Raw genomic sequence first — 12,203 nt, 5'->3', positions numbered from 1 at the left:
CAACTGCAACCAGCAGTTTAATTTTTATAATAAAACTCCACTATATCCGGCATAGTGGAGTTTTATTAAATTGAAGGCACATACATACCCATTAAGCTTTATCTTGTTAAACTAAAGTGATTGGCACAAGGAGGATAATTGTACTCTCTTGGCTATTATTTCAAATTCATGTGTAGTGGATTTTTATTAAATTGAAGGTACATACATACCCATTAAGCTTTATCATGTTAAGCTAAAGTGATAGGCACATGGAGGATAATTGTACTCGTTTGGCTATTATTTTGGATTCATTTTTGTGGCACAGGTATCTAAACATTTACATTCATGAAAAACACTCTAACTTCAAATGTCTACTGAAACACAAACTACCCAATTGAGGAGCTGACTCAAAATGTTTTACATTTTCTCAAAATAATTTTTAGGATCGCACATATATTTGCGACATCATATTAATGGCTCTAAGTACATATGTTTTGGTTCAAGTCAATCAAATAAGCATAATTTCCTTTTTATTTCAAATCTCTCTTCCCTTTATTTAACCGGAGCAAGATGCTGTTATGTTGAATAACATAAAATTGGAATTTGAGCCATGAATCTGATGTTGCAAATATATAACCAATCGTAAAAATTATTATTATAAATAAAATGTCACAACTTTTGAACCAGCTCCTTAATTGGGCTGGTTCGGGTATCAATATACTTTTTAAGTCCAAGTTCTGTTTTGGATGGTAATATTGATGTACTAGTTTTAAATAAAATGAATCCAAACTTATGTCCAGGTGAGAAAGACTCCAAGTTGGGAAATAGGCAGAATTGGAGTATAACGAGACCCACAGTTTAAATCTAAATTCGGAATTTGAATATGAATTACATAATGTTTTGATCTATTTTACCTTCATTTAAGCACCGTGAGATGTTCTCGTAGTGAATACTAATTTTCTAATTTTTAAATACTCGACCTCTAACCTCCGACATCGGACTTAATTAATTAATAACAAAGGCAGAGATAAATTACATCAAATGAACCCCGGAGCCATTTTTTACGGGACGAATCTGACGTGGACGGAACGAGGACGAACGACTTTGTCCAAAGACTAATTCTTGGACAGGACAGTTTGGACGAAACTGCAAAATTTTGAACGTTGAATGGGATGAAATTCGTTCCGTCCCGTCCCGTCCATCGTCCACGTCCCGGACGATCTGGATCTATACCGGTCTAGACTATTTTTTACAACCGTGCTATCTAACTAACCCAGAATGACACCTAAAACATTATAATTAATCTTTATCTAATCTAAACTTACCCACTAGAAGATTAAATAGCAGTAATTATGATAGAAATCACACTAAAAATTCATCATAATAAGGACGTAGCAATGAATTAGGAAGAAAAATTTCATGAATGATGATGAACAGTACGCGAAGTTCATCCCATACATATAAATAAAGTTGCTTCCATGGTGAAGAAACAGAAGAAGCAATCTGCAGATTTTTAGAAGAAGAGGGAGATGAAGAAGCCATCCGCGAGATTCATCGCGGCGATTATCACCACCTTCTTCTTCCTCGCAATCTACAATTTCGTCTCCTTCTCGTCATCTCCGCAGCTCGGATTCCAGTTCAAAGCTCCGCAATCGTCCATCCTGAAGATCTACGTTGCGGATTTGCCTCGATCTCTCAACTACGGACTTCTGGAGAAGTACTGGTCGATCTCTGGCCCAGACTCTCGGATCGGGTTCGATCCCGATGAAAAACTTCGAGTTTCGGTCTCCCGATTGAAGAAATCGCCGCTGCCTTATCCGGAGAGTCCGTTGATCAAGCAGTACAGCGCGGAGTATTGGTTGTTGAGGGATCTTGAAGCGCCCGCGGTTGTGGAAAGAGTGGGTAGGGTTGAGGATGCGGATGTCGTGTTCGTGCCCTTCTTTGCCACGTTGAGCGCGGAATTGGAGCTCGGATGGGGTAGGAAAGGGGGATTTGGTAAGAAAGAAGGGAATGAGGATTATGCCAGACAGAGAGAGGTTGTTGATCTGATTGTTGGGTCGGATGCCTGGAATAGATCTGGGGGGAGAGATCATGTTTTCGTGCTCACAGGTGCGTGATCTGTCTAGATTTTCTCTCGATTCATGCCATGGAATCAAGTTTGAGGTCGCTCACTAGTAGTTCTCTGATCTAGACAGCTGAACCATTTATTTGCAGGATCCACACGATCGTTTATCCGCGAACCAAAGTTAAACAAGAAATATTTTTTTAGTTGCCTTGTACCAAAACATAATATTCTGTTATTGTAACGTTTTTTTTCTGCCTTCCGTCGATCAATCTCATGAATCCAATTTAAAATATGTTCCTAGATCTCCATGATTTCTTCCTCGGAGAAGATATAAGGTCATTGCCGGATGAACACGATCATTTCTCCTCAAAACAAAAAACTAAAAAAATAGTCGTTTGGTTGATTCGTGTCAAAATGTAGTGTTCAAATAATTCTCTCGGTTTTTTTTGGTATCTTTCGATTCATCATACCATGGGTTCAATTTTAAAACCTGTTCCTACAATCGCCAAGCTTTTCTTTTGAAGATTGTTCAAGGCTTCAATCTATACTCTTGGGGATGAGACATTACAATCAATAACAAACATTTATTGGTCTCAAATAAAAAATTGTGACATGTCCACCATATTCCGTCATTTTGTTGCCTTTACCTGATTATCTTCTTTCCGTAAACTTAAAATTCCACAGCTTTTTTCTTTCTATTGTTTTTTCGAAGTAAAACGCCATGATGTTAAAAGTCCTCTTGCTCCTGGCGGTCCATGAAATCAAGTGCAAAATAATGAGCCATCAATTCTATGCTTTTTGAATTGAGTGTGGTGACATTAATTTCAATGCAAATTGAGCTTGGATGACACCCCATCACCATATATTGTCTACCAAAATCTCTACATGTTTATGCACTGGGTTTTAGCATTAGCATTACCAATAGCAGCGTTTGCATGATCATCTTTCTGCAAATAATAAAAGACAAAAAAATCTTTATTTTTCATTACTTTGGGTAAAAATGAAGTATTCTGTGATTCTTTGGGTTTTCTGGACGTTGTCTTTATAGACCCAGTCGCAATGTGGCATGTCAGAGAGGAGATCGCGCCGGCCATTCTACTGGTAGTAGACTTCGGTGGCTGGTTCAAGCTTGACGACAAGTCGACGAATGAGGCCCACGTAATTCAGCACAACCAAGTCTCCCTTCTCAAGGACATCATCGTGCCCTACACTCACTTGCTCCCAACTCTCAGCTTATCTGAAGATCAACCCCGCAACACTCTTCTATATTTCAAAGGAGCTAAGCACAGACACAGGGTAAAGTTCCTTTAATCATCCTTTTAAGCTATACTTTTACATTATCTATGCTATCTCTTCATTGAAATATTGTGCGAATCTAGTTATAAATCTTTCGATTCATTCATCCGTCCATCCATCTGTCGGTCAGTCAGTCCATCTGTCTGTCTATTTGTTTGTCAGACCATCCGTACATCCTTCGTCCATTCATCCTTCCACTAGTTGGTCAATTCCACTAGTTTGTCAGTCCATCCGTCTGTCTGTTCATCCATTTGTCCATTGATCGGTGGGTCAATCGGTCTGTCTGCCTGTTCATCTGCCCATCCATCCATCCGTCCATCCCTCTGTCAGTCCACCATCGGTCTGTCCATCCATCCATTCATCCATCTATGAGTCTATAGAATTTTAAATATCTAGATTGATAGATGTCGATTTAGACTGATGATCTTTGGGAAGAATAGACCAGAGGAGAGCAAGAGAAAAACTATTGAACAACCCAAAAAATTGAAAAATTCACAAGTCCATCGGGTACATTTATAATAACCTTCTAACGGCTAGTCTCCTAACGGCTAGTTTGACTAGCCGTTACCGGTCCGATCTGGTACCTAACCAGATCGTGTAACTGGCTTAAAGTCCCGATATCCTCCTGATTGCTTTTGGGCATGTTAATAGTTGTCTTCATATCCTTATTTAGTCCATATATCCAACAATAGATTGTGAAGAACGGCCAAAAACTGGGTTTCTAGTTAACTTATGTATGAATCTTGGGATCTGCATCTCACAGGGGGGAATTGTGAGAGAGAAGCTGTGGGATCTGCTGGTGAATGAGCCAGGTGTGGTGATGGAGGAAGGCTTCCCGAATGCGACTGGCCTCGAGCAGTCGATAAGGGGGATTAGATCATCAGAATTCTGCCTCCACCCAGCTGGGGACACACCCACCTCATGTCGACTCTTTGACGCCATCGCCAGCCTCTGCATCCCAGTCATCGTCAGTGACCAGATCGAGCTCCCCTTCGAAGGGATCATCGACTACTCCGAGATCGCCGTCTTCGTCTCCGTCGCCGATGCCTTGCAGCCACGCTTGCTTGTCGATCATTTAAGGAGCTTCTCTAGCCAGCACAAGCGCCAAATTCGACGCAGAATTGCGGATATTCAGCCAATATTTGAGTATGAAAGTGTGGGCGTTAATGGGGCTGTGGAGTACATCTGGAGGAAGTTGTCGCATAAAGTTCCCATGATCAAGGAGGCAGCGGCGAGAAAACACCGTAAGCCGCCTGGCACGGAAATTCCTCTCCGATGTCTTTGTACTTGAGGTCAGTGAAAATTTTCCAACATGTTTAGGCGATTTTGTGAATATAACTTTTATTGAATGCCTAGATAATGGTATTTTTTGTTCACATTAATTTGCTGTGTTTGTATTGCAAATATATTCGATATGGATGATAAAATAAGGTTATGTTATAAAAAATTGCAGGTTACATTCGGGCGATGTTGCATCCTTAAAATACCTGAAATGTAAAGTGTGGCATGAAAAATATTCAATGTGGTGCAATTTCGGATAAAGTAGTTTAGAAAGTCATCAATTTTATACTTCATTATTTATTCAACATATTCATTTGCCTCATTCCAAATGGATCCCATCTTCGGAATCGATTCATCTTCATTGGATACGTCAACGCCATTATGTAAACCATTATCATTGTCAACATCCAAAGTTCTGCTCATTTGAGAAAATCTGGACTTCTTTATTCATTCGTTGTTCACATTTTTTTCTCTATGATATAAATCATTCTTGAATTCCCTTTTTTTCCCCATTTCTTATTATCTGTGGTCATCAATTATTGTCCTGGCCAAAAATAGAAAAAAAATGTCCAGTTTACTAAGGGATGTCCACAAAGTAGACGTTTACTTGTCATGCAATTTATGTGACTATGTTTCTCATGACATCATAGCTTTAAATATCATTGTTCTATTTTTGCATTCGGATTAAAATGCATCTTTAAAGTTCACATATGAAAGTTATTCAGGGTAGACGCTAAAATATAACTGTGTACAACTTTTTCTTGGTTAAACTAATGCCAAACGTCAAATAACTGTGATTCTTAAGATTATGAAAAAATTACATCTATTTGGGTTCATAAAAAGATTATGAGATTGTCAATGCAACCGAGATAATTTTCAATTAAAAAGTTTACTAGGATGTAGGTAACAGGTCCACTGGAGAGATAATTGAAAATTTTCTAATCCTCAACTTTCAAGTATCCATCTTTAAATGTGACTTGATATTGGTTCTGTAGTACAATCACCTAAAGAGGAAGGGAGCTGAATAGTCTATTCTCAACTAGATTAATATTTCAGTACAGTTTAGGGGAGATCCTACTGGAAAGAACAGAGAAATAGGGATTAATTGTTCTGATAAAATCTATGCTAACATGAACTAAAGGATGTGGAGATGAGATGGTAAAAAGGATATTAACTTCTGGTACTCGAAATAAAGAAAGCAGTCAAAGGAGAAAACGTATTGGAGTATCATTAACCTACCTATCTGATCCAAATGTAAATAAAAAATGCATTTAATCCCTCATGATTATCTAGTGAAGTATAAATACATGAAAATATGAGGTATGGATCCTAGGTAAAACCATGGACCTTTTGGATATTAGTTTATTATTGGAATGCATCTCAGATTAAGATCCTCAATAAAATATTCTTGTCTCTCTCAAGAAGCTCAATACATGGAATAATACAGGGTACAACTCTTCTGCCTGATCTTTTTGAGGAAAAAAACTCAAGCATTTTATCACATAACTAGAAGGATCAACCATCCAAATGGCAATGCATCTTTATAATAAGTTTGGTCAACCCTGCATTGATATCTATACTTTGAGCTTCATCCACCTTTAGATATTGACTGGATGGCCTCGATGTCTCTCATTTTTCTTCTGGTACTTGGATTCTCAATATTCATTTTTTTGGATTTTTAAGGTCTTATATGAATTTTTAAGATTCATAATTCATATGAGCTTTTAGCTTTGAAAATATAGAAATTTGCCTTCCATATGATTCATAATTATTATTTCTATTGACAAAGGCACTCTTCACATCTATTTAGAAGATTTAAAAGTTATCTGCTCAGGGTCATGTGTACCTTTATATTGTACTCATTTTTTCTGAATATATCTCTGTGCTAACATTATCGCATTATTTTTATTAATTTTAATGTTTTTATTTTTCTTCTTAAACACCCATTTCATCCATTAGTGTGTTAACTAATTTCCAAATATTATTCATTTCAATTGAACAATATCTCATGCATGGAATTTACCTAGCCGGGATTCATCAAATCATCTTAAATTTCTTCCATTTTTGTAAGTCACATGAAGTTTTCTCCAGATTAGATAAAGTTAGGACCAGTTTCTGAATATAGAATGGTATGTTCATGGCTTCATTCCATACGAGTTTTCCAAGTTATTTTCTTTTAGAATTTCCCTAGACATTTAAATAGAGGTTTTTATTAATTTATCGTCCTCATTTTCTATGCCAAAAGTGATGTTTAATCTCATACTCTTCACATAATTCTATGAATAATACATTTTCAAAATTTTCTTCCTATATCACTTTAATTACCTTAATGTTATATTCTAATTTATTTCAAAATTTCCTCAATATTTTTATGATAAATTAAAATGTTTAATTTTTATGCAGTCTAAAGTGGATGTGCATTCATGTGAATATATAAGATTAGTCTATATTCACTCGATTTTTCTCCAGGCTTGGACCAAATCAGTTCATATGGAGTGTCTAATAATATTGTTGTAGAAATGTGAATATTAGAGTGAGAACTCTCCTTTCCTTGTTCTCTCTTAAGAAAAGTGAAAAAATATTCTCCTTTGTCTTCAAATTTACAAAACATTCCTCAAACTAACTCATTGATAGTCATCATTCTACATTGATGATGACCCTGATGTCGAAGTACCTTGTGACATGGGTCTTTGAGGTTTTATATTCTTTAGAGACATTTATTTTATAATATTGGTTAAAAATTCTAGGATTGGATTCTTTTCTGGACAAATGAAGATCATGTGGATTTTTCCACTTTTCTATAAATTTGGAAACCATATTCAACGATCTCATTCTCTTGTCGGCTCAAGACAAGCGGAAAACTTTTCTCCATTTATTATGGTTCACTAGACGTTCATCTGCCTTGCTGAACCTATAATCTGGGTTAACACTTGTATCATTTTCTTAGAACCTAAGCTGCACACCTGCTTAAGGCAACAGTAGGACAGTGATTATGAAAAAAATTTAATCCCAAAAAAATAAAATCTAATTAGAGGTATTACATCCCCATATATGTGGTTGAGATAAGAGAAAGGGAGACATGAAGTCTCAAAAATCACACCATTTCTGCTTTGAAACTTTAAACCAACATTCTTTTTAAAGGTATAACCATAATTGTATAATGTGATTCATTATAATAATATATGCCATGCCATAATGGACACATGTTGGCCAATAATCAATATTCGAAATCAAACATTTTTAGGTGAAAAAAGTAAGGATATATGATGGGAGTGGTGTGAACCTTTAGACAAATATAGTCATAGTAATATATTTTGATAATACTAATTAAAGAATGGGAATATATCCAAATAAAAATGATAATATAAAAATATATTGTCAAGAATAAACCAATTTATAGGTTCTGTTGCCAGTTCGTGGGGTTCCAAGCTACTCTTCTTCCTCTAGAATTAGTATATTCATATATTGTTCTCTATATAATCAAAACTTAGTTGAACTTATATATTGACTATATCAAATAACATGAAATAATCTAAATAGAAAACCAATACATTATTAAGATAATCATATCATGCCTTTTTTACAAAGACAAATGAGAAGAAACCCTCATGTCCGGTTATGTAGTAGAGATGGATTAAGCAAATTACGATTTAACTATAACCCCTTCTAACTTCAGTGCTAGAAATTAAATATAAATTCTACTCAATTAGGTACAAAAATAACAACTGATAATTTTATTTTAAAGAAATGATGATCTTAATTGGTGAAGCCTCACTTTGGTTACCCTTTATGTATCATTCTTCATCTATGCAGTAATCTTAATTAACTTATGGTATGATTAATTGTTAAACCTCAATCTGTTGTTCTGGTTAGTACTAATATGAAACATAAATTATTAAAGAACTATTCTTCCAATATTTCCATTACCCTGACTTATGAATTAAATGCTAAGGTCAGACAAACTCATCGTGACCATCCTATCGCCTTTGTACACTTTTTTTGCTGTATCCAAGATAGGATTGATTTTAACCCAATGATTAGAAACTTTTAACTTTTAGTCCTAAAACAAATGCCTATGCCTATGGTGTTTTGGCGTCTCAACTCTTTGGACTACTTATGCCTATGTGATATGAATTAACTTGATTGATATTTTGGTTAAATACTATTTAGGGCTCTATATATAGTTCCCATCATATATCTTTAGTTTCTCTACAGATCAGTCATATTTATCTTATAATTTGGACTTGGTAGTGTTATTACATCTGGATATTTAGATGTCCATCTTGAGTAACTACAGATGTTCATTGTAGTATAATCTCATCATAATTCACCCAGTTACTGCAAATGTTCAAGGATTTCATCATACACATCATATGAGAATAATAATAAATAATGGTTATTTCAATGAAATTAAATGATACATAGAAATTGAATTGTCTTTAAAGCCACATAATCAATATTAGAGATCAATTACTATAGTACAGACTTCCGATAATTATATCTGTCCCAATATCGGTAAACACATAGATCTTGAGATTTGGAAACTAATATTAAACTTACCAACATTAGATCATGAGATTAGTAAAGTAATATTATACACATAATATCTGTGTATAATATTGATAAGATTTTGACATTATTTATGATGTATAATATTGATTGAATTAACCTAAATTACTCCTTTCTCTCCCTCCCTCCCTCTCATTGTATAGCTTCCATATAGAAAATGCAAAAGGGGGGTGGACTGTCAAGGACGAAGGCTGGATTGTCGAAGTCTGAGTCAACTGAGTAAAATTAGTCCATCCTGGATTCATACACAGAAATCATTTGTAAAGCGCAAGGGACTTGTCCCTCCCCTTGTCTTGCACATGGGCGCCATGAAACACACATGCAGGCCATTAGAGACTGGAAATCCAGAATTATTATACAAGTTTTTTTTTAATAAATGTCGTTATGTAAAATGTTGCCTCAATCATTTTCTATATCTTGATATCTAGATATCATATTTTAAATTCGAATGTCTGAATTCCAATCCCCAGTAATGATATCTGCCATCATCCACATGATGACATCATCTTTCTTGATATTTGATGGCACATTACAAAGATCCGTCTGATACAGATATGTGATATAAGACATAAAGATGAATCTAGGAGGGTAAACACTGTATTCTACCCATAAAATATCTATGATGATTATGAATTATTATAGGTATTTGGGTGTATAGGACTTTTGTCCAAATGCTATATCTTAGTCTTACAATTGTTGAATCAGTTCATCAAACTGTGTAGTACAGGTACAGGTTTGCCAAGTGGTTCCATCAGGATTTGGTGGTATGTCAATAACAATTCTAGCATATTTAAAGAATAGGCCAAACTGTGGACCTATAAGCATCTTGGCTTTTACCAAAGCTGCCAATCCAATAAACTTTTAAGCCGTTGACAAGTCTTTACAGATGCTCTATCTCTCTACTTATTTATTCCTATATAAATAATATAAGTATAAATGAAGCGTGGTTTCTCTACCATAAAATTTATGCAAAATGAATCGAGGGTTATGATGAATTGTTATCCTAGCTGAGATATTAAGCATGATTCTTCCATTTCGCACTTTCTCTCTATTATCTCTATGATTGCCTTTGGTACATGTTCCTTGATGGCAAAGTCATCATCCAAGTGTGGGAGATTAGTTGATGTTTTTAATATATGTAATGATTTTGTAAATAGTTGTTTAATAGGAAATTTCTGGAGTGGTATATTTTTATGGCTTTTCAGCCACACATCCATATCTGGGTCAGAGGGGAATTACTCTGCGCGAACAAAATACTTCCTTTTTTTTTTACTAAAAAGCTGCTTAGTCAAACAATTATTCCAGTTCAAACAGGTCGCCACGCAACCTACCTAACTGTTCTTGAATAACTCTTCAAACCTGAAGACCCGTTTCTTCAGCAGGGAGAAGAAAAGCAGTTTGAAGATGCTTTTGTTCCTCCCTTCAATTATTTGGAAGATAGAGAGAGATGTTTAGAGACTTCAATCAGGAGGGAGAAGAAATAAGAGAGAGAGAGAGAGAGAGAGAGAGAGAAAGGGAGAGAAAGAGAGAGAAAGGGAGGGAGAGAAAGAAAGAGACAGAGAAAGGGAGAGAGAGAAGGAAGAGAGAGAAAGAAAGGGAGAGAGAGAGAGAGAGAAAGAGAGAGAAAGGGAGAGAGAGAAGGAAGAGAGAGAAAGAAAGGGAGAGAGAGAGAAAGGGAGAGAGAGAGAAGGAAGAGAGAGAAAGAAAGGGAGAGAAAGGGGGAGAGAGAAAAAGAAAGGGAGAGAGAAAGGGAGAGAGAGAGAGAGAAAGAAGGGTAGAGAGAGAAAAGGGAGGGGAGAGAGAGAAACAAAGGGAGAGGAGAGAGCGAAATAAGGGTAGAGAGAGAAAGAAAGGGAGAGAGAGAAAAGGGAGAGGAGAGAGAAACAAAGGGAGAGGAGAGAGCGAAAGAAGGGTAGAGAGAGAAAGAAAGGGAGAGAGAAATAAGGGTAGAGTGAGAAAAGGGAGAGGAGAGAGAGAGAAAGAAAGGAAGAGAGAGAAAAGGGAGAGGAGAGAGAAAGAAAGGGAGAGGAGAGAGCGAAAGAAGGGTAGAGAGAGAAAGAAAGGGAGAGAGAAATAAGGGTAGAGAGAGAAAAGGGAGAGGAGAGAGAAAGAAAGGGAGAGGAGAGAGCGAAAGAAGGGGAGAGAGAGAAAGAAAGGGAGAGAGAAATAAGGGTAGAGAGAGAAAAGGGAGAGGAGAGAGAGAAAGAAAGGGAGAGGAGAGAGCGAAAGAAAGGGAGAGGAGAGAGCGAAAGAAAGGAAGAGAGAGAAAAGGGAGAGGAGAGAGAAAGAAAGGGAGAGGAGAGAGCGAAAGAAAGGTAGAGAGAGAAAGAATGGGAGAGGAGAGAGAAAGAAAGGGAGAGAAAGAGAGAGAAAAGGGAGAGAAAGAGAGAGAAAAGGGAGAGAGAGAAAGAAAGGGAGAGAAAGAGAGAGAAAAAGAAAGGGAGAGAAATAGAGAAAGAAAAAGAGAGAAAGGGAGAGAGAGAGAAAAAGAAAGGGAGAGAAATAGAGAAAGAAAAAGAGAGAAAGGGAGAGAGAGAGAGGAAGAGAGAGAAAGGGAGAGAGAGAAAAAGAGAGAAACTGAGAAAAGGAGAAAGAGAGAAAGAGAGAGAAAAAGAAAGGGAGAGAAATAGAGAAAGAAAAAGAGAGAAAGGGAGAGAGAGAGAAAAAGAAAGGGAGAGAAAGAGAGAAAGAAAAAGAGAGAAAGGGAGAGAGAGAGAGGAAGAGAGAGAAAGGGAGAGAGAGAAAAAGAGAGAAACTGAGAAAAGGAGAAAGAGAGAAAGAGAGGGAGATAGAGAGAAAAGGAGAGAGAAAGGGAGAGAGAGGAAAAGAGAGAGAAAGGGAGAGAGAGAGAGAGAGAGAGAGAGAGAGAGAGAGAAAGAAAGAGAAAGAGAGAGAGAGGAAAAGAGAGAGAAAGGGAGAGAGAGAGAGAGAGAGGAAGAAAGAGAAAGGGAGAGAGAGGAAAAGAGAGAGAAAGGGAGAGAGAGAGGAAGAAAGAGAAAGGGAGAGAGAGAGA

At 36.5% G+C, this 12,203-nt stretch overlaps 1 protein-coding gene across 1 annotated transcript; it reads left to right on the top strand.

Annotated features, from left to right (window-relative positions):
• Positions 1-1,418: 1,418 nt before the first annotated feature.
• On the top strand, positions 1,419-4,722 carry LOC144708686 (Exostosin family protein). Its single transcript, XM_078582103.1, has 3 exons — positions 1,419-2,088; positions 3,093-3,340; positions 4,104-4,722. Exons 1-3 carry the CDS (start codon positions 1,509-1,511, stop codon positions 4,629-4,631), a joined length of 1,356 nt encoding a protein of 451 aa, XP_078438229.1. The 5' UTR covers positions 1,419-1,508; the 3' UTR covers positions 4,632-4,722.
• Positions 4,723-12,203: the final 7,481 nt, after the last annotated feature.

The sequence above is a fragment of the Wolffia australiana genome, chromosome 10 (assembly GCF_029677425.1).
Source record: "Wolffia australiana isolate 7733 chromosome 10, ASM2967742v1".
Classification (NCBI taxonomy): Eukaryota; Viridiplantae; Streptophyta; class Magnoliopsida; order Alismatales; family Araceae; genus Wolffia; species Wolffia australiana.
Note: the sequence above shows the minus strand (reverse complement) of the source record. Positions and strands in the feature narration are given on the sequence as shown.

Excerpts from the sequence above, each read along its gene's own strand:
- LOC144708686 (XM_078582103.1), top strand. The coding sequence starts at position 1,509 with ATGAAGAAGCCATCCGCGAGATTCATCGCGGCGATTATCACCACCTTC. Across the intron at positions 2,089-3,092 it reads TCATGTTTTCGTGCTCACAG|ACCCAGTCGCAATGTGGCAT; the intron begins GTGCGTGATCTG and ends TTGTCTTTATAG. Across the intron at positions 3,341-4,103 it reads GAGCTAAGCACAGACACAGG|GGGGGAATTGTGAGAGAGAA; the intron begins GTAAAGTTCCTT and ends TGCATCTCACAG.